Raw genomic sequence first — 23,610 nt, 5'->3', positions numbered from 1 at the left:
ATTTGCCACTGAAGTTTGAATCTTTAGTGCAGAGAATAAAGTTTATTTTCGTTTTGTTTGAAAATTGATCGAAACAAAACAAATGCTACTCTGTTCCAATTGAATATGTCTCAGAATGCCACATTTAATGTATGAAATGATTATTATCACACTATGAATATCGTGATAATGTCTGTGTGGAAAGAGAAGAGTCGTAGAATGTATCGGGCTCCCTTACATTTCTCGACTCTTTGTCCGCACAGACTTTAATTATGATGATGATAATTATCCTTTTGAACTCTGATGATAATCGAAATGTGAGTGCTCAAACATTATGATTCATTGTCTTTATACCATCGATCTCTTCAAATCACTTAGCAAATCATTTCATAAAAGGGAATCTACAAATATATATTCTTGCATTTTCCAATTTCCCCAGAGAACTAAAAACTTTCAGGCATTCCATTCGGCTAGTTACGTTATAAAATATCTGTCGCTTTTACCATATTCCCTTTCGGTATCTCTCGGTTTTAGCTTTCCATCATGATTACTTGTTACTTTGTGTATGTATATAGCTTTTATAAGACCCTCGGGATGATATTAAGCTAAATAGTCGCATAAAAACTCTGTTATAGAGTTCCTATGGCCACAGGAACTCTGTGATCAAAACTAGGGCGCGGGCGCAGCATGGTTCAATTTTTATCGCCTCTCACTATGTCCGTCCCTTTCGCACTTACATACTTGTTAGAACGAGACAGGCATGGTGACAAACGATAAAAATCCGACCATGCTACCACCGATGTTGTGGTTGGGGTTTTTAGACTTGTCTTGATGAGTATTAGTTGCCTGTGGAAAGGAAAGTACAGTCAGCGATAAAAGCTTGTACCAAAGTGAAATTTTTGACAAAAACTTTTTTTTAACGAGTATAATCTTTTGTCAACAGGAGCACCACCTCCAGAGGGCGATATGCACGGGGCTCATCATACCCACGCCGGAGGTATGCGACGTCCAGGACCTGGAGTTCTACGAGCGGTGCTACCCACCCGACTACAAGATGCCCAAGCAGCACATACACATGCAGCGTGAGTAATGTCCTAATACTTATGTGTCCATTTTCTAGTCTGAAAGATGCTTAGTTTCTTTCATAGTCTTCTTAGGATTTTGGAAGGAATCCCACGCATAATTCTCTTGCGTGTATCTATTTACAGTACCTGGTAAATTACCGAAATAGCTATTTTTTCTGGACATTCGTGTCTCATTATGCTTAGGGAAAAAGCGGATTAAACGTCGATCGCACGCTTGGTTAATACCTCATTGGTAGACGTGAGGTGCTGCTGATCATGAGGCATTAATTGTGGCGTGAAATACGTATGTGGATTTTGAGGGTCCCTATACACTCTTTTGTGTCCCATAAAGTTTTAAATCATTCATAATGTATTTTTTGTTTGCATTTTTGTTAGCCATAATTTGGATTCCCATAAAACAAAACTAACCTATCTATAGAAATCTACGAAAATCCTGAAAAGTTAACGGTTTCTGAATGAATGACTAAAGAAAGAAGTTAAATTAATTATATTCGGTTTATAGTTTATTACTCTTAAAATAGGTGCAATATTACAAAAGCTCATACATTACCAAGAAGCAAATAAGAAGCAGTAGGTAATTCGCCTAATGGCCGCATCGGGAACTCAGCACCGGCCATTACGCCAGCACCATGCTGAGATGGGCCCATTTCGTGCCACTCTACCCTGTATTTTTCTGTAGTTAAGGCTGACGTCCGACCGGCGACAATAAGGGCTTGTGCACCAATCACGCGAGATTCGATAGGGGGAGGGGCGGTCACGAAAAAATCACGATAGATCACGTTGGGGGAGGGGGGTATAAGAAAACCTCACGTGTATTTTTCTAAAGTGAACGAAACTAAGAATAAAAACCTACCACATGAGTAGATACCTTTTATCGGTTTCGTTAAACATAAATCTTCACTCTGCACTTCAAAATAGCGAGTCTATTTAACGAAAATAGAAAAATAAACAACATTTTCTATATACAATACTATTTAACTTTAAAATTAGGTCGAATGATTTTTTTTTTAAATACACGTGAGGTGGTGTGGGGGGATGGGGAGTAGCCAAAAACCTCACCAAGGGAGAGGGGGGGGGGGGTCAAAAAGTAGCCGAAAACACCTCGCGTGATTTGTGCACAACCCCTAAGCGTGAAACTATAGCGAATGTTTCATGTCAAAAAATGTTCTCATCGGTAATGACATCTAATGTCAACTGCACTTGGTCTACATCTACATTTCTTGGGAAAGAAAATAGTCTACCGGTACTTGATTTATAGGTACTCAACACTCACGCCCAGTTTTAGAGCGGTTTCGCACTACGTCCGATCCGAATCCGATCCGAACCCGTGAAGATATGGTCCGTAGTAGCAGTCGAACTATTTCTATGGTAAGATACGCACTAGAATTCTAGAATGGCGGAAAGAAATCGGATGACGGAGATCGGATCTAAGTGCGTAACTTACCATAGAAATAGTTCTACGGCTACTACGGACCGTTGTTTTCATGGATTCGGATCGGATTCTTCTGACTGTTCGTCACTTTTTCTTTCATATATGACATCTATTTCAGTTTATAATCTAACCCAGTTCCAAACAAGCAGAAAAACTATCGGAACTCGTGTCGAATGCGGTATCCTGCCTTCCATTATGTTGTAAATTAGTTTCTCATTCTACACAGTCATTCTTCCTCGTTGAAACCGCAGCGTGTGGCCAAGGCACAGACAAAACATCCTCCAGACTGAGCGTAGTCGCGCTACCCCCTCTGCCACGCATACGGTAATTTTACTCCATGTTCGAGTCGAAAGTGTCTTTGTGTGACGTCCGTGTCTTCGAACGCACCAAACACGGCACGGGACTTCGCTCACCTCGTCCCGCGCACCCCCGCATTTTTGGCATCATCGGTTGCATGAAATAATTGCTCTAAACTCGGTCTAGAGGATTCCTAGTCTATTGGCCAAGGCTTTAACTTTATAAAACTTTACCACAGCGTATATTCTGGATATACATTTGGAAAATATCGCTGTATCACTTTCTTTTGTGATATTAAAGAAATAAACGCAGTTCGGGTATTTGTATAAATAACGCGATTTAGCTAGCCAGGGAACTTCGAAAGCGCTCTAAAAATCTGACGCCCTTTAACACTTTCAGTGCCAAGACCCCGATAATCGGATTCATTTTGTATTGCAATTGGGGCTCATGGCACTGAAAGTGTTAATGATCGAATAGATTTCTTTCACATTATTTTTACTTAAAATTTCCCGGCAAATATTCAGACATTATCACGACAGTATACCTGATGTTTTTAAAAAGCAGTCAACTTTGCAAAAAATATAAAAACAACGCTACGAGACCGTCCATACGTTTATTTGAAACAAAATTGTCAATGAAATCTCTTTGACGCAATATTCCCTCGCCATCCGATCAATTGCAGTGAGTAAGCGGAGATGAAAAGCTTTAAGCGGGGAAATAAGCCAGACCGTTCTATTTAGTGTAGGTCTAGGCTATTTATGTCTAGACTAAATTGATTTGTAGGTACTCATCACTTAATTAGTACCTACTTCAGAACAGTCGCAAATGGATTTAAGCTTTGACTGAATGCCTAAGGCAGAGCTGTGTCAGAAGAAATCAGTACCAATACAAATCCAATCTATAGACGTTCAGTCAGTTGCAGAGAAAAGGTCCCCCCCCCCCGGCATAGAAGTATGCAAAGGTGCTAAGCTAATATTATTATTGACTGTACTAATAATGTATAAAATTGTATGACGGATGAAACACATACAATTAGACATCTGACGTATAATTCCAAGAATTACAACCCGAACCTTGACACAAGACCCTTGACACATTTATGTTTCGCCCTATGGTTGACTGGCGTTTCACGTTTGACAGTTTTGACACTGACATCTAATCCATATCGTATCTAGACGTAATTATTGACGTAACTTAAAAGTTCGAATCGGGCCGTTAGCATTAAGTATCAACTTAAATGCGAATGCTTTTTGTACAGAACACAGTACCTACAAAGTACAAACTATTACGGAAATACGGACACAATACAAAGACAAGGCTGAAGCGATTTACTTTTTTATGTGTGCTATTGTGTACATCTTATAGCAGATCTCAGTACGTCTTTGGGGATGGAGCGCTCGAAAATGTTGTTCTATCTACACTGAGAGAAAAATCATCACCAGGAATTAAAAAACAGTTCTGTACTGGGGGAAAAAATGAAGTTTTAGTAATAATTATGGACGCTTCACTATTTCTGTAAAGTTTATTTATTTCTACAAACAGCTCAGTAATCCCAAATATAATTTCAACAAACAGATAATAGAAATTGCAAAAGTCAATTTGTTCCTATTAGTTAAGGTGGTTCGCTTTTCATACAAAATTCAATCAAAGCTCATTAAGTAACTACACACTATTAGTACACAAATATTTCCGCATTTATCTTCTTTCGAATATTCGTTTGCGCGAAATTAACAGGAAAACAATGTTTCATACAGAAATCATGCAAAATTCATACTTAACTTTTCATCAATTTTACGTATGTGTGTGTCACAAATGTCGTGTACAGATACATTTGCGACGTTGCCATACCATTTCCGACGTTGCCGGGCTGACCACGGCTCGAATTTGGAGTGCCGTCATGTTTAGTGCAATTTTGTTGACACTGATATTTGACAGGTAGTTAATTGACCTAAGCGAGAATTTCGTCAGCTTAGCTAAGAACTATCATGGCGTGTTATGCAAACAGTCGCTTTTTTGCTTGCAAACGGAAGATTCCCGGTTCGATCCCCAGTCATTGTATGCTGGAACATAACTTTTTGTATTTTTGTTACACCTAAATTTCGTATTGTTTTTTTATTTTTATTTAATTTTTCTTATTATCATAAATCGATTATTAAGTATGGGCTACACGTATTCTTTTATTTTTACAAAGATAATTAGAAATTATACTCTACCTAATCTCTCTGATTTTTACAATCAGTACATCCTCACTGCAATAAAAACCGGGCAAGTGCGAGTCGGACTCGCGCACGAAGGGTTCCGTGCCATAATGCAAAAAAAAACAAAAAAAAGCAAAAAAAAACGGTCACCCATCCAAGTACTGACCACTCCCGACGTTGCTTAACTTTGGTCAAAAATCACGTTTGTTGTATGGGAGCCCCATTCAAATCTTTATTTTATTCTGTTTTTAGTATTTGTTGTTGTTGTTGTCCGGAACACCACGCTGCGCTCTAAAACTCAAATAATAGATGTAGCTCGAAAAGCGGCCAAGTTAAAGTGGGACTGGGCTGGTCATGTCTGCCGCATGCCGAATGACTTATGGGCCAAGATAACCACGGAGTGGGTGCCCCATGAGTCGAACCGGAGATGTGGCAGACCTCGTCGGCGATGGCGGGATAACTTAGACTCCTTTTTGAGAGACTGGCCAGATGCAGCTCAAAATCGGGAAGAATGGAAGAAGAGGGGGGAGGCCTTTGCCCAGCAGTGGGACACAATGGGCTCGTAATAATAATAATAATAACCCCGCGGGGGCAGCTTGTGGCGAGCTGACGGTGAGTGGCGACACCGCGGACCCCTATTCCAGAGGGCCCTGTCATCTGGCCCTCGCCTCTGTGCTTGCCTTCACCGGCCGGCCAGAGTGGAGTCGCAAGAGCGGGACCTATGCTCCAGGTTGGAAGTGTAAAATGTCATAACGCCGGCGGCCCTTGAACGGATTACCGGGATCTGGCTACCGCAGACTCACCTCTCGACAACCTCACAGCCGCTCCAAAGTGTTGCCCTGTTGTCGCACTGTGCGTGCGGCCATTGCGGGGCCCACTCAATGAGTTGGCGAGTCACCACCTGTCTTATACAATTTTGAGACTGATTGTCACGGCAGGTGTCCGCTAGTCTCTCCCATAGCCCATTATCCAGTCCATCCAACTTTCAAATCTATAGCCCATGACCTTAGTTCCCATCGCAGCACAAAAGTGCTGCACTGCAATAGTCTTTGCACCTGGCGGGGACCATCTCTTAATGTATCACATTGTGCGTTCGGGGATAGTATCCGCCACGTGTATCCCTTGCTTTTAGATTAAAGTGTCTTAAAGGGCCTCTGCGCTGTTGGCTTCGGCCCCACGTACGCCTCCCAAAGGTCCGGGACCCCATGGTCCCGAGATATGGAAAAGACATACAAATAATAATAATAAGATAGGAACCTCACGCCGCTTTCCTTGGCAAACCAGAACTGGCGCAAACCTGTGGTACTAAGTGCTGCGGATCGCAAGGCGGCATGGGAGAGTAAGGTGCTACACGGGCGGTTCTACAAGGCCCTCACGGGACCCGATGTGGACCTGCTCGCGTCGGTGAACTGGTTACGATTCGGGGACCTCTTCGGAGAAACCGAGGGTTTTGCCTGTGCAATTGCAGACGAAGTGATGATGACGAACAACTATCGGAAATATATCCTGAAGGACGGTACGGTCGACATTTGTCGGGCATGCCGCCGTCCCGGAGAGTCACTCAGGCATATCATTTCCGGTTGTTCTCATCTTGCTAACGGCGAGTACTTGCACAGACATAATCTCGTAGCCAGGATTATTCACCAGCAACTTGCTCTTCTATGTGGCCTTGTGGACCGCGAAGTACCGTACTACAAGTACTCACCTGCGCCTGTTCTCGAGAATGGTCGTGCCACGCTCTATTGGGATCGATCTATCATCACTGACAGGACTATTGTAGCCAATAAGCCTGATATTGTGATAATAGATCGATCGCAACGTCGGGCCATGCTCGTTGACATCACCATCCCCCATGATGAGAATCTCGTGAAGGCCGAGAAGGACAAGTCCAGTAAGTACCTAGACTTGGCTCACGAGATAACCGCCATGTGGGATGTTGATTCGACGATCATTGTCCCGATAGTCGTTTCAGTGAACGGTTTAATAGCGAAGAGTCTCGACCAACATCTCGAGAGACTCTCGCTAGGTGGTTGGATCAAGGGACAGATGCAGAAGGCGGTGATCTTGGACACGGCGCGGATAGTACGTCGGTTCCTCTCTCTGCAGCCCTGACCACCGGTAGCTTGGGCCTTGCCCCGCTGCTGGCGGCACCCTAGGTTAGGTTTTTTATAATGTGTTTATATATATGTATTTTTATTCTTTTGTAAGTGGTTTTATATTTTACTTTTATATTCATATTATAAAAATACCTAACCTAAGACGATAAATAAATAAAGAGAATAATAATAATAGTATTTGTTGTTATAGCGGCAACAGAAATACATCATCTGTGAAAATTTCAACTGGTGACAGACGGACGGACGGACGGACGGACGGATAGCGAAGTCTTAGTAATAGGGTCCCGTTTTACCCTTTGGGTACGGAACCCTAAAAAGAAGTGTATAAAATTTCCTGTGGTTAAAAATAATGGATTTTGTCTATGAATGAAAAACACAATTATTACTATAGTTTGTTTTTTTTAGCATTAGAAATAAGGTAAACAATCTTGACGTGTCTTTTAATTGAAAAACACATTTTAAAAATAAGTTACGGCAAATATGTAACAATTATAAATCTAATACGATCATTTATATTCTTCTGCTTTCATAAGTAATCGTTTTTGATTTTTAAAAAACCTGATAACACTGAGTATGTGGGGGAAGCGCTGCTGGCCTAGCGGAAAGCAATTCGGAGGTCGCGGGTTCTAACCCCGGCTCGTACCAATGATTTTTCGAACTTTTGTACGAAATAGCATTTGATACCTATTTATACACCGATACCTATTTTTCGGTGAAAGAAAACAATGTGAGGGAACCGGACTAATCCAAATGAGTTTGCTCTCTGGGTTGGAAGGTCAGGCCAGTTGCTTTCGTAAAAACTAGTGCGCATGCCAATTCTGGGATTAGTTGCCAAGCGGAGATTGAATATCTGGGAGACCGACCAAAGCTTACAAAACATAAAAACTCAAAAATGCGCGTTTTCTCATAGACCTAGCTAAGAGATCAAACCCCTTATAGCAAATTTCATCGAAATCGTTAGAGCCGTTTCTGATACCATCCAAATATATAAATAAATAATTATATATCTAATAATTGCTCGTTTAAAGGTAAGATAACACAAAGGAGAAACAAAAAGAAATTACCTACTCGCACCAGTCTTGAACCCCAAACCTCTTGCACGTATTTCCACGAACATACCGTTACGCTATTGCAACATACTTACGTTGTGTGAAATTGTCTACTACAAGGATCACGGAAACACTGTTTGCATGTGTGAGTAATAGTAGGAAAAAGCGTGACAGCAACACTCCGTCGAATTAAAAAGGTGGTTTTTGCACAATGAAGTATTCAATGTTTATTTTAATAGTTCAATATTTACTTAAAGAGTGCGCGAAACATACTTTTAAGTATACAAATACCAAGACCATTTCACAAAAAAATAAAATCTGAAATTTTGCAAAAGTGGTGCCATCTAGCGAGAGTTAAGTTTTGAGTAACCTAGGCGAACCACCTTAACTCTCCTTGTCCCCGGAAGTTCATTTTTGTAATTCTAAGTGTATTTTTGTTGTACTTCTTCAGTTCTCTCAGTGTATTGTCAAGAGACTAAGAACAAATATTTTTATCTCTGTTGTACGAGTACTCGTCTGCACTCTGCAAATGTTTCCCCTCTCTTAACTATTTTATTTCGAGAGAATCTATTCTATTAAAACTATTTTGTGACTGAACTTCTCAATATTGGTGTATTTACTTGCCAAACTTGCTAATAGTTTTGGCAATTCGTAACAATTGTGTAGGTGTTTTGACTAGTTCGGCAATTAGCGTCCATACTTCACACCATAATCTAATAAAACATGGTCTTCTCTTCCCAGAGTGACACAAGCCTACGTCACAATAACATGGCCGCTATGATATATATATATATATATATATATATATATATATATATATATATATATATATATATATATATATATATATATATATATATATCGCTATCGCATATTATCATATAGCGCTGTCGCATGATGACGTAGGCTTGTATCAGTCACGTGACCACGAAAAGACGGGAAGAGAGTACCAGACGGAGTATATTATTATACCATGCTTCACACTTTATATAAAAGTCCCTCGCCGCGTCTGTCGTTTTGTGTGTATGTATGTTCGCAATAAACTCCAAAACTACTGAACGGTTTTCAATGCGGTTTTCACCTTTCAATAGAGTGATTCTTGAGGAAGTTTTAGCTGTAATTTGTTAAAGTTTTGTGTAACCCGTGCGAAGCCGGGGCGGGTCGCTAGTACTTCACAAAACCCGATACCTTGCCAGTTGGCCGGAGATATTTTGGCTCTTTATACCCAACCATGAAAATTGAAAGTCAAATTATCTTCAGCTTGCGAGAAATTTAGGAAGGGTTTGGGCTTGGGCCCAGGAATGTTCGGGTCTCAGCTCAGATAGTACAGTATAACGCAATAGTTAGCAGGGTCCACTCTTTATCACTTTTGGTACACATTTAATTTTGTTTTAAGTGTTCCGTACAAAACTTAGTTCACGAATCACTTATGCCATAAGTCTTATGGGCTAATTGGGATCACTTCGGTCTTGAAAATCGATTAAATGTGACGTTATCTATGAAAAGGGACCTTATTGTCGGTGGTCGCTTATTAACGATGGTCCGATATAAATACTATGCCGCGCGACGCTGTGCGGCGTAACAAGCGCCATCGACAATAAGGTCCCTCTTCATAGATAATGCCCCAAACGCGTTTTCTCACAGATCGTTACAGATAGGTACGTAAAATTTGGCACAGTTTTAGCAGTTACTACTGCTAAGAATGCGAATAAGCCAAATCGCTTATTTCATATTTTAGGGCATTTAGGGGGTTCAAAGGGGTAAGCCGAAATCTTTGTTCTAATTTGAAACATAAACCTGTACCTAAATAAAGAGTCGTGTGTGTCTCGTGCAGGGATGATTTTCCATATACGAACACGGTGTGATTAAACCGAGCGTACAATTTGCAGGGAAAAAGCCCGGGCCAGACAAACGCGTTTATAACCCCCGGCAGAGCAATGTTCACATTGATCGCGCAGCGGGGATCGGGGTGGTTCAACCAGAGTGGGTCCGCGATCAGTAATAACATTAACACATATGTATATAATCTGTCCGCTTTTCTAAGATTAAGTGCGCCATAGTAAATCTTAGAAATCGGACAGGCTATACGGCCAAAGAATTTGATTTCTGTGCCACTTCACACCTTGTGACTTTGACTATAAGCCCTTAGGGACCTCGCATTATTGTCGCCGGGACACGGCGAAGTCTCGGTTTTGGTATAAAAATAATGTTTCGGCCGAAGGTACGGTTTTGGCCGAAACTAGAGCAAAATCTAGCCTTCGGTTTCGCTTTCGGTTTGTACTATTTTCGGTACTATAAAGTAGCACAGATATCAAATTCCTTGCCTATACTTGTGTACAGTTTGCACACAAGGTCCTAGGAAGCGAATGCTTGGCTCCTCACCAAGTGTCCGTCTGCAGTGGCCCCCTCTCGTTTCCTCGGACCCCGAATCTACGATTTTCGTATATAAGCTGTGGGGCCTGTAGGCTTTGCGTATCACATTTTCCGTGGTCTGTATTCTGTAGTCGGCTTTGCGTCTGCAACAAGGCAATACCAAGGTGCCGTAATGCCTTTCCACAAAGCTTTTCGGGCGGCTCGAGACCGGGAACGGTGGTGACAGCTCGGTGCTAAGATATGCTCGCTAGAGCTTAAACCGTGCGGCATTATGCATCTGGCGTGATCCGGCCTTAATATCTAGTGCAGTGGTTTTTAACCTTTTGCAATAGGTTTTTTAGCTCCATGGGGATAATCTTCTTTCTTCTTAATATTTAAGAGCTGTGCTCTTGTCGGTGGAGCAATCTCCAACTCGTCCGGTCCTCTGCCAACTCCTTAACCTTCTGGTATGATACGACCTGAACCCTTTATTTTATATGGTTGAAATAATTTATACCCGGTCTTCCTCGTTATATACCCGTTAATGGATTTGCTGTTTCGGATGATAGACTCATTGCTCATTGTAAATCTATGTTCGGCATATTAAAGTAAAAATAAATATATTTTTGTGTTTCTGCTGCACTAAAATTTGGTTAATTATATGAAATAATCCAACTAGTAGTAATCCAACGTTGCTGCAGTGGCTAACGTGTGGAGCGCTATTATATTAGCATACATTTTAATCCTTTGAGGAAACAATTGCCCCGCGAAACATTCCACCCGTGGGAAATATAAGCTTCAACTGCCGCGGTTATAATATACACACACTCATCGTTATATATGTTAAACAATCCAAACGTACTGTCGCCAGAAATATATCGAAGCGATCATTACAGATATACGAATATCACATAAAGTAATGCACCCTTGTCTAATGGAAAGCCACACATTTCCATAAGAATTTGACGGTTATGGTGGCACTTGTCATTCTTGTTAAGGCAAAGTCTGTGCATAATATATGAAACCCGTGAAAATACGACATATATTGACTAACAGCCTACCCAGCCTACCGTATGAACGAAATGACGAAACATTCTCGTAAAGATGTAGTGCATAATTGTTTTCCATCGTATTTTCTCGGAAACGTTCGTATTTGTCATGCTACTTCAGTCAACGTCAGTACTTTTTGTACCGAGACTGATTGAAATAGCAAGACGCGTTCGTACGTTTCCGTGAGAATACGATGGTAAACAATTATGCACTACATCTGTCTGTACTGAAGTATTTGTATCGATTGAATCGTCGATTCACTGCAACTGACGGTTGAAAGCGGAGCGCCTAAACTATGCATGAGGCAGAATGTCACCGCGTATATTTCCATACGTGACACAATATATAACCTAGGTAGTCTAGTACATATCTCAATTAAGACCTGGTTATTTATACTGACGCATTCTGGGGAAACCCGGCGTTAACACGTTCAGTACCGAAAAGTCGACTTTCGGGTATTTTATGATTTCGTTCGTTCGGACGTGCCGATAGTCGGGATCGTGGTACTACTGCATATATGACGAAATTGTTGTGGCCTGGCGCGGACGTCTTGTTTGGCTGGGTGGCAATGAATGTGTTTAAGGAAAATTTATAACGGTAGCATTATAATTTATTGTAATTTATTTTTGTAAACCTGTGTTGTGTACAATAAAGTGATTACTACTACTACTACTACTACTATTATACAATGGTATTCAGAATTAGTGACAGGTGAAATGACAGCCCATTGCTTTTTTTTAATTCGATTTAGGTGTTTTTCTATTCATCTATAAATATGAAAAGAATGGTTACTCGTCCGCAAACGTTAGTTTAGTTAGTTTTGCGTTTTCCGCAAATCGAAAACCGCATACTTTGCCTAATTTGCGCGAACGATGTAGCGCTACTCTAACCATCCTCCACGAAACCTAGCAAGTTTTTCAAGTTGGTAACTGCTATTTTAGTGTGCACGGAGACTCTAGGTACCTGTTCCTATGTATATACTAACTAGTCTACTACCTGCTTGCAGTCCAGAATAATGTGTTTGTTGTTTGCTCTGTTTCCATGCACGTCAGTTTACTCAATTTATTTCTAAAAATACCACTCTGTGTAGACTAGATAGGTATAATTTTTATGCACTCGTACTAATTCTTCATACAATAACCGAAATTGCTAAACAACGCAGCGCCAAATATTACCTCTAATAATCAACCTACTGTTACCCATACGTAAATAAACATTACAAAAGTAAAACATAAACTACCATTCTAATATCAACCTTCTAACGTACATAATAAAGTCTAAAACTAAACAGCGCGCACTAGATATATTCCCTCATTGTTATCAAATCAAATTGCTATCTAAATTGAACCATAACATTGAAACTTTTAAAGCTCATTTTGTAATAACGGGGGATAAAAAGTAAACCTCAGATCGTGTACTCTCATTGCTTTCTCTACATAGGTGAGTCGATCTCAGGAGAAGACCAGTGTAACTATGAAATCGAATTCTATAACGATTGTGAGTCTGAGAGAGTACTTATACTGGCCGTTCTGAAGGATCGACTTCTGAAGCTATTGGAATATTACCGCTTTTATGGGTAAAGTAAACATTTAAGCGTTTTCTTTGGCCGTTTTGATATAAAAAGTAAGTACGTTGTGCCTGAATAGGCTCGGGTTGGGAGTAATCAAAATAATGTCTGCCTTTACCTTTACATTATTAACGCTTGGACGAATTTGCCACTTAGGTGACTTAGGTATATTACTTACAGTTAACCTGAAAACCTTATTGACAAAGCCTTATACGGTTTTCATCTTTGGTTGGTATGCGGATAGGGTGACCAGACGTCAGGAATTTTCCTGACATGTCAGGAATTTTAGGCATATGTCAGGAATGCGGCCGGAAAAGGGAAATGTCAGGAATTTTGGCATTTCCGTTTCCCGAAGGACAAATAAACAAAACAATAAAATGGTATACAGTACAATACACTTCACTCGGCTCTCTACCTTCTTTCAGTAACGGATATTTAATTCGTAAATCATCCGTAAAAGTACATAGTCTCGGGCGTTTGCTACTAGACGCTACTTATGTTAAGGACACGACACGCGCACTGTTATAACGTAGAAACCGCCACCTCGCCACCCGCCGCGACCGCGACAGCTCATGTCAGGAATTTCGGCCGAAAATCAGGAATTTTGTCAGGACTTTTGAAATTTGTATCTGGTCACCCTATATGCGGAGGATGTATATGTTATGACGATCATCTACTTTTCTTACCTATTGTCTTTTGATAGTTAGGTATATGTAGATAGTTTATAATATTGAGAGTGACAGTATACATTTTATTCGGAACGACCCTGTAATCAGTGAATCCAGGGGATATGTGATATGAACACCCTTGTCAAGGAAGACTTAGGGTCTCCCCAGATGTATGCCTAGAAAGCCGTTGACGTCGGCAGGCGTCGGCCGATGCGAGCCGAGCCGAACGACGACTTTTTCGCACTTATTGCGCAGACATAAAGCTTTTTCTTATAGGCTTTTGCCGAATGCGCGTCGATATACCTGGGGAGACCCATAATGAAGCCACGGCAAAATCACACCCTATGTGAGTAAATTTTTTTGCCACTAAATTATACAGTTCGTACCAAAAATATTACCCTCCTAAAGCTTACCTATTTTCGTAAGCTTGTTGATAATGATGGCTAAAACCATACTCTAACCCTTTTCAAGTAGGTAAGGTAAGGTCGGTCAGGTCTTAAAGACTGGGTGGGCTCCAAGGCTTTAGTGAAAACCTTTGTATCGAGACCTTGAGACTCCTCGGACCTAACTCGGATCTCTAAATCCTTTGGCCTGTACCTTAAATCCTTTGGGCTTTACCTAAGCGGAGGACATGTCACTGCACACGACGGATCTAATGGCTTAATACGTACAATTTAGGGCTTACGGATATAAAATGAGGCTTTATCCAGGACGGTCAAAGATATTTTAGTTTTGCGACTTTCCAGTGGATTTGATAAAATACATACATACATATAATCACGCCATTTCCCGGAGGGGTAGGCAGAGACCACGGATTTCCACTTGCTACGATCCCGACATACCTATATCGATAAAATAAACGGACTTTATAGTCCTAAGTTGACAAGCCGATAATAATCGTTTGTCCCTTTCCGACGTATTGGTATGATGGACGCCATTTTCCATAGCACTGAATAGACGCCGACGCTCAAGAGGCGCTAGTGTGTGGTGGCCCTTAATTAAAAAGTGTAAGCAAATCACGCACGATAATTAGATTTTCATTTCATGTCCTTTGCCTTTATAACAAGATAAAATTCTTATTAGTTCGGCACTTTTACAACTTCGCAAAATTAATTTCATCTCGTTTATATTAGAACCTACGGAGACGGCACGCTTATCGAAGCGTTGGAAACGTTTTTCTATTTATTTAAGTGATGGCCATTTATAACATTAGGGCACCTGTATTTTTGTATAGAAATATTAGCCCTAGACTAGGTATGATAAATTGTCTGTTGGCAAATATGTCACTACTTTAGTACTTTTATCTCATTACCTAACGTATTTGTACTGAAATGGGCTCTATGTTCTATTTTATGTACATTCGACGTCAAAAATATCAACAACAACCCTATTTAACTGATCATAGATGATTTATGAACAGACAATTGACGGTTTCGTTTCTTCCCAGAACGTGCAGAATGTGGAATGACTTGCCTCCTGAGGTATTTCCTTTGCGCTACGACATGGGATTCTTCAAGAAGCGGGTATTTAGGGTTCTCAAGGGTCGGCAACGCTTAAGTGGCTACTGTGATGTTGCTTATGTCCATGGGCGACGATGACCGCTTCCCATCAGGCGGCTCGTCTGCTCGTTTGCTGACTATTACATTAAAAAAAAACTATCCTCCTGACGGCCGGGTTTCAAAAATTGCCAGCTTAAATTTAACTCTGTCAAGTTGACAAAGATTCATTAAGTTACTACGAGTAGGACGTGAATAATCAGGTGGTTATAACTAACTAAAATAAGTAACTAACTATTTCGGCTCAGTGATCCAAAGAGAATCTTGGCCTCAGAAACGAGAGCGTGCCACCTGTCCCGATCCTGCGCAACTTCCTGCCAGTTACTGACGCGAAACTGAAGCAGATCCGCAGCCACACTGTCTTCCCAGCGATACCTGAACACCGACCCCCGACTACCGAGAACCACGTTCGACGTGTTGCCTCTCTGTCGCACTTGTAAATTCGTACATAAGTGTGTCAGCGAGGCAACGAGGTTCGCACTCGCAGTAGGCTCATCTTGGGCGTCCCAGCGGATGGCCACCAGTCGGCCGTCCCTAGAACACCCTCTTGACAGATCTCTCCCATTCTATATGTTCACCTATTTAACATTGTATTTAGGTACCCAAAAATGTTTCCTTCGCACAATTTGTCGGCTAGAAACTGCACCACTAGCCTTGAGTCAATCGCACGTTGATTGGATGAAATCACCGCCGCGGGCGATGCATTAAAGCCGGCCATAGGTTATTACCTAATTGGCTATGTGTGTGTGTGTGCGGACTAAGAGCGATGATAACGCACGGCGTGCCAAAAATGTGAACTTTTGTGGGCCCAATTATCGTAACTTTTGACGTATGTCAAACTAATGTGACCATGTAGCTCGACGGGTTTTAAAGTAGCGTCTATACCCAATGGATACAAATTGTATAATTATATACTTTTGTTAGGATATTCATTTTTTTCATCGAGCATACGGCGGTATGTTATGAACAGTAACACCAACTCAAAATCCGCTCTTGAAACAGTTAAACGAACATGACAAAAAGGTCATATAAGCAACATATATCAAAACACATACGTCACTTTAGATCTGAGCAGTCATACAGACAGGCGGCTCGACGTACAAAGGTTTGGATATTTCCACCGAAATACTGCCCCCGACCCCTTTTCCGCCGTGTATTCATTCCCAACGCATACCGAATAGAGGGTCTACCGTGAACCACGTTCGTCGTGCTGCCTCTCTGTCGCACTTGTAAATTCGTACGTAAGTGGGACATGGGAGGCAACACGTCGAACGTGATTCGCGGTAGGCCCTCAGAGAGGCAATGAAGGTAAATTCGGGAAATTCCAGAGTACTAAGGAAAAGGGGATGAAGAAAGCTTGCAGGGAGCACCCCCCCACTGATCTCTGCATACAAACTGTGGCTGTTCAAAAGGTGGATTAGGGTAGTTACGTCAAAAGCACGCTCAAATGCTTCATTACTGCACCCTTCAGCTTTCCGCTAAAAATCTCCACTAATGCCGACATCGACACGCTTACTTCCTTTCTGATTATAAACCTTATGGCAATAGTAACAAGGTTTACGATTACCGCAAACCATTTCTTTCGTTAGTTCGTCCATTTGCCTCTTTATCGAACGAATATGCAAGAGTGATAGAGGGGCAGAACGAAATTTATATTTTCGATATTTGCGGTAAACCCTTTGATAGTTCGATTATCGCAGCAGGCTTCGACGTCTAAAAACTAAAATTAAACGTACTACATAAAGGTAGTGTACATATTTGACACATCATTACATGACATTAAATAAAAATAGCATATCTTTTTCTAGAAGTCCTCTGCATTTTCCTTATTAGTTACAATATAAACTCAGTAGTCTTTTGTCCGTTTTAAACCATTATGAAAACCCCATAAGGTTTAAATTCCAATGTATAAGATAGTATAAGATCCACATTACATTCCATTTGAAGCTGCGGAATGTCCCGCTTCCTTCCTTTTAAGTTCACACAACTCGTGTGATAAAGATACGTACAGTCAGCAGCAGAAGTTGCTAAGCGGGCGAGGTGTTCAAAATGATCTTGACCGACTTTATTGTTAAGCGAATAAGAGCGTGTCAATAAACACAACACAATAAATACATACATACATACATACATGTATACAGTACTAGGCCACGATATCCAAACTTATATAGATAAACACATACTTTAGGTACTTACATAACATCCATAAATCAGGAATAAATATCCGGAATGGAATTCGAACCCGAGGCCGGCTCCTGCTTCGTAGGTAGACATATTCGTATGCCATATTTTAATTTAGTTAGCCGTAAGGACCCTCTAAAAGTTCCAAAACGTGTAAAATAAAAACATAAAGCTGTCATAAACAGTTAACCGCCAAACGCACTTAAAAAGCGAATACAAAAGTGCTCTGATTGCGAAACAAGTTACTTGTCATTCGTATACCTTACTCCAACGAGATAAAGGCGCACTCGCTTTAATATGTCTTCATTTGTACAATGACCTGTGGCGTTAATCCGATTGGTCGCTGAGTGCAGGTGAGTCGAACGCCCAAGCGGGCTAAATCATTTTGTAGGGGGCCATTCATAAATTACGTCATTTCAAATTAGGGGGGAGGGGGGTCTGGACATCGCCAAAAATCGATGACGTAATTTATGGACAGCCCCTAGTTCGTGTTTACGTTGCGTGTTTTCGGTTGTTTAAAAAAAAGCGAACAACCTTTGCCCAGTCCTTAAAAACAATACAGTCATTCGATAAGCCGTCTAGACAGGGCAATCGAGCGGGATGCGAGAAGAGAGGGGCGGGTCGCGGCGACCCGAGCTGCATTCATCGCCATTGTTAGTAGCTCGGTACTACCTACATGGCTAGCGTGTCTTACTTGAAATGTTTTTGTTATTGGGCAGTTGTGTAAAATTCTGTGGCAGCCCTACTGCGTTCTTGTGCGGTGTCGCCGACAAGCTTAGAGGTCACAGCATAAATAATAGTACTAGGTACAGAAGACTTGATCTCTAACAAAACGCGTCTGTCACGATCAGCACAGATATGGCCGCTAGGTGGCGACAGCGCCACGCGCGGCTTATGGCAAACCCCAAAATTGGGGCCGAACGGATGTACTTTTAGCTACCTGTAGCAAAGCGACGAAATCGCGGAGTGAGCCATCACGCCTGCTTAGGTACGCAAACATCAAAGGCGTCGGTCCACTGTTACTTTTTACACTGTGCTTTGACGATGGATTGGATTCGTCACTGATAGCAGTACTTTTTATATTTACTGTGCCTTTTGTCAACTAATATTGCGTGTATAAAAGAACATTTCCATACCAAATTCCACAGACAGATAAAGTTGGGTACTTTCGCATTTAATAATATTAGCCGGTTACACTGGTTAGCTTAGCTGTGAGACTGTGGGTTCGAGCAAGCAATGTGAACTCAAGACTACTAGAAGACTAGAGATGCAACAGATAGTTGTTTGGCCGGATACCGGATATTCGGCCTGACCATCAGCCAAATATCCGGTATCCGGCCGCCGGATATTCGGCCAGCGGAACTATACCTACATTTCGGTTTTTCAGGTGCGCATTCTGCAGGTTTGACTTGTTTCCTAGTGAACGTTCGCGCGGACTCATTTCTAGGTTCGAAATGAGTGCGCGTGCAAGTCAATGGAAATTATTAAATTGTTTTAAAATAATAAACAAGTACGATTATGACCGTGTCTGTTTCTTAAATCCAATTTGTTTACTCCGAAATCAAGCAATGTTACTATCCGGTATCCGGCCGGATAGAAAAATAACGGCCGGATACCGGATAGTAACCGGATCCGGTGCATCTCTACTCAAGACCTCATGCAAAAACAGCGCACCGACCGGATCGCAAATGCCTGTCCATTTGGGGCAAAAAGGGTATATTAACAAGGGCCCGTAATGTAATGTAGTGTAGTGACGACTAGAGTAATGACGTCGCTTATAAGGATATGCACCCTTGGTAAATTACGTGGGTCAATGCTTTAATGACTGGTGTATATCAGTGTTATTTTCTTTTATGATGACGTAATGAATATACCAAAATATACAAATACAAAATAGAAAAATATTTATAGCCAGAAAACATTTTTTACAAATTTTTCACAGTGACTCTGACATTAGGCTGAGCTTGTCCTGCCGAGTCCCTTCCAAACTACAGAAAACAAGACGCGTGCAAGAGAAAAATGAAATCACAATTATTTTAGAAAAAGAAAACATTAATAGCCCAACGTTATCACTGTTATCAGGTTATCACTTTTGCAATTCATTGAAAATTAGGGTTGACTAAACTGGGGTCCCTTTGTTTCCCATAAAGTTTTAAGTCATAATGTATTGTTTGTCATATTATCGTTAGTCTTAAAACTGAAACCGTTAACTTTTTAGGATTTTCCTAAGGTTATTCTATAGATAGGTTAGGTTAGGTTTGTTTTATGGCAATCCTGAAAAGTTACGCGTTTCTGAGAAAAACCAATTATGACTAACGAAAATTCGGACAAACAATACATTATGACTTAAAACTATTAGGGAAACAATAGAGACCCGACTAAACTATCTACCGTAGGGAACCCTAATTTCATCGTTGGTATTGGTACCCAACATCGCTTAAGTAAAATATGAATGCAACCACCATGAAATATATTTAATTCACAAATAGTTGTAACTTGAGCGCCTTAGCCACCGTCTAAATCCGCCTCTGGATAAAAGTTTGTATAGTAAAAATAAATTAATTCCTGCCCAGTTAAACGTTAATTCAGCTAATTGTCAATTATTCGTATGTTAATTTTCGTCGTTAATTTTGTTTTTGACACTATAAAGGGGCCCACTGATTAACAGTCCGCCGGACGGTATCGACCTGTCAGTTGTTAGGAACTGTCAAAACTTTGTTCTAACTGACAGGCCGATACCGTCCGGCGGACTGTGAATCAGTGGGCCCCGTAAGTACTATAACGACGAAATAACTCACGTAAAATACAATCTTTTTCGAATTATAAATAATGCACGTGACTGTACCTGCCGAGGAAATAACGAGAAACTTCCTTACTTTCCCGGCCGCGATGGCGTCACGTTTTATTTAAAACAAACGAAACTGCTAAAAATAGCCCGTTCACGACCCTTGCCCCAATGTAGCCTCCACGCTTCAGTAGGTGTACTGCCTACCTGTAAGGGCAACAACACAGTGAACCTGTAAGGGCAAAAAACAACATAGTTATGGTCATCATCATCATCATCATCATCTCAGCCATAAGACGTCCACTGCTGAACATAGGCCTCCCCCTTGGACCTCCATACGTGCCGGTTGGAAGCGACCCACATCCAGCGTCTTCCGGCGACCTTAAAAAGGTCGTCTGTCCATCTTGTGGGTGGACGTCCTATGCTGCGCTTGCTAGTCCGTGGTCTCCACTAGTTCGGGCACTTTTCGTTAACGACGAGTTTGACACTACTACATATTCGCTAACGTCTTCGTAACTTACTTTCTATACATTTCGTTCGCACTAATAGGATGCCAGCACGACGCATAGAAAGTAAGTTACGCACACGCTAGCGAATATGTAAGTGTAAGACTTATGGTAAAACTACTGAGGAGTTGGGAAATGGCGGTTGAAAGGTTGGGGGTTCAGGGTCGAGGGGTTCCGTGATCAGGGGTTGATGTGCTGTGAGGTTGAGTGCTCGGCCATTAGCCAGTTAGTTAGTTAGTTTTTAGTTATGGTCACTGATCGGGGATTTGGTTGCAACGCCGCGGGATCTAGTAGATTTTTTTGTATGGATACGGGAGTAAGCCCGCAATATGTTCCGCAATATGGATTTAATTTTTTCAAAATGCCGGGACAACGCTAGGAAGATGATGATGGCACTAGTAATCTTGACACAATGTTTTCTTGTAGTACTTGTAAACGTTGCCTTACAAGTTACATTATAGTACTGGAGCAAAAAAGACGGGTCATTGCCCAACGGGCCCGGCCGTAAAAACTTGTTTCAGAAACATTCTGACGAATAGCTGAGATACGGTGATTAATGGCTATTGCGGATTATTTTTTGTATCTCTTTAGCTTGGAGACTGTCAACTTGCTGGTTGATAGGGAAATTTATAAAGAAACGCGGGACAAACTTGGAAGGTGAATGTCTACCAAAGAGAATAGAGTGCATAGAGACGGATTGTCAAAGTTAATTATGTAGCTACAGTACATTTACTGCCATCTTTAGACAGAATGATCAAAGTCAAATGGCGTTCTAACAGTTTTAATCTTCTGTCGAAAGATGGCAGTAAATGTACTGTAGCTACATAATTTACCATGACAGTGACTCTCTATTTCAAATTCTCTTTGACATCTAGATTAAATTAATTCAGAGTTTGGAACCTAAATCAATCTTGTTCTTGTCAGGAGCCAAAATATTTATACCAAGATTAAAGCAGTCACCTGCAATAATATGTCACTGTTCGAAGACCGCAAAAATATGTGACACGCTCTTATGGTTCTACAAATAAGATCGCGTCAGATACTTTTGCGGCCTTTGTTGTGTAAAATATTATTGCAGGTGACTGTACCTAAAGCAAAAACGCCTTACGGCCCAATTCGAACAACGTTTCTAAGAGATCACCGGTACGATACCGATCTGTCAGTCAGTTTTAGGTTTAAGAAATTTAAGATTTCACACTGACAGATTATTATCGTATCGCTGCGATCTTATAAAATCATTGGTGAACGTCAAATGTATTGCTATTTCTACATGATTTGCATACACCGTAGTTTTCGGTGCGGGAATGATTTCGTGTATTTATAACTTTGTTTATTGTAAAATAATTACCAAACTATGAATTAAACGTAGGTAGTAAGGTCCGTAACGTTGGCCGGTAGTAAGGTAGAAATGTTAAATTAGTATCGTTTTTTACAGTTTTTACCTGTTATCTGGCTAGTTTAAAACATTCCCGCACCGAAAACCCCGATGTATGATGATTTATACGTAACTTACAAATAGCCATGTCAGTCTATACAAAAGTTTGCACAACTGTGAAAGTTTTTCGGCAGAGGGGTAAGCTCTTAAAGGCCACTCCAGTTATTAAATGCCCTAAGCCGCCATCGAATAGAGTTATGTCAATGCCTCCGGCTTATGTAGTTTATATTATTTTCATTTATTTATCTTTTTTCTTAGGTTAGATCATTTATAATATGAATATAAAAGTAAAATATAAAAACACTTACAAAACAATAAAAATACATATAAACACATTATAAAAAACCTAACCTAGGGTGCCACCAGCAGCGGGGCAGGGCCCAAGCTACCGGTGGTCAGGGCTGCAGAGAGAGGAACCGACGTACTAACTATCCGCGCCGTGTCCAAGATCACCGCCTTCTGCATCTGTCCCTTGATCCAACCACCTAGCGAGAGTCTCTCGAGATGTTGGTCGAGACTCTTCGCTATTAAACCGTTCACTGAAACGACTATCGGGACAATGATCGTCGAATTAACATCCCACATGGCGGTTATCTCGTGAGCCAAGTCTAGGTACTTACTGGACTTGTCCTTATATTATTACTATTAGCTTATATAGTTTATGTTTTGTTACAGCGCTGTGGCAGGAACAAGAGGCGCCAGAGTACGACATCGATTCCGAGGACGAGCGGTGGCTGAAGCAGCAGAGGCATCCGGAGCTCACAGGTTGGTTATACTTTTTAGGGTTCCGTACACAAAAGGGTAACAACGGGACCTTATTACTAAGACTCCACAGCACTGTCCGTCTGTCTGTCACCAGGCTGTAACTCATGAACCGTGATAGCTAGACAGTTGAAAATTTTCACAGATGATGTATTTCTGTTGCCGCTATAACAACAAATATTAAAAAACCGGGCAAGTGCGAGTCGGACTCGCGCACTAAGGGTTCCGTACCATAAAGCAAAAAAAAAAACGGAAATAAATGCAAAAAGAAAACGGTCACCCATCCAAGTACTGACCACGCCCGACGTTGCTTAACTTTGGTCAAAAATCACGTTTGCTGTATGGGAGCCCCACTTAAATCTTTATTTTATTCTGTTTTTAGTATTTGTTGTTATAGCGGCAACAGAAATATCTATGAAAATTTCAACTGTCTAGCTATCACGGTTCGTGAGATACAGCCTGGTGACAGACAGACGGACAGACGGACGGACGGACGGACAGCGAAGTCTTAGTAATAGGGTCCCGTTTTACCCTTTGGGTACGGAACCCTAAAAACGAAATAAAATAAATATTTAAGTGGGGCTCCCACAC

At 41.1% G+C, this 23,610-nt stretch overlaps 1 protein-coding gene across 1 annotated transcript in view; it reads left to right on the top strand.

The window, feature by feature from the left end:
- Positions 1 to 23,610, top strand: part of LOC134676846 (uncharacterized) — a 118,739-nt gene that overhangs the window by 68,486 nt on the left and 26,643 nt on the right. The window contains exons 2-3 of the mRNA XM_063535227.1: positions 923 to 1,061; positions 22,933 to 23,022. Coding sequence (XP_063391297.1) covers positions 923 to 1,061; positions 22,933 to 23,022 — 229 coding nt within the window. The remainder of the gene's footprint in view (positions 1 to 922; positions 1,062 to 22,932; positions 23,023 to 23,610) is intronic.

This window comes from Cydia fagiglandana, chromosome 25, assembly GCF_963556715.1.
Source record: "Cydia fagiglandana chromosome 25, ilCydFagi1.1, whole genome shotgun sequence".
Lineage (NCBI taxonomy): Eukaryota > Metazoa > Arthropoda > Insecta > Lepidoptera > Tortricidae > Cydia > Cydia fagiglandana.
This window is presented reverse-complemented; position numbering and strand designations above follow the sequence as displayed.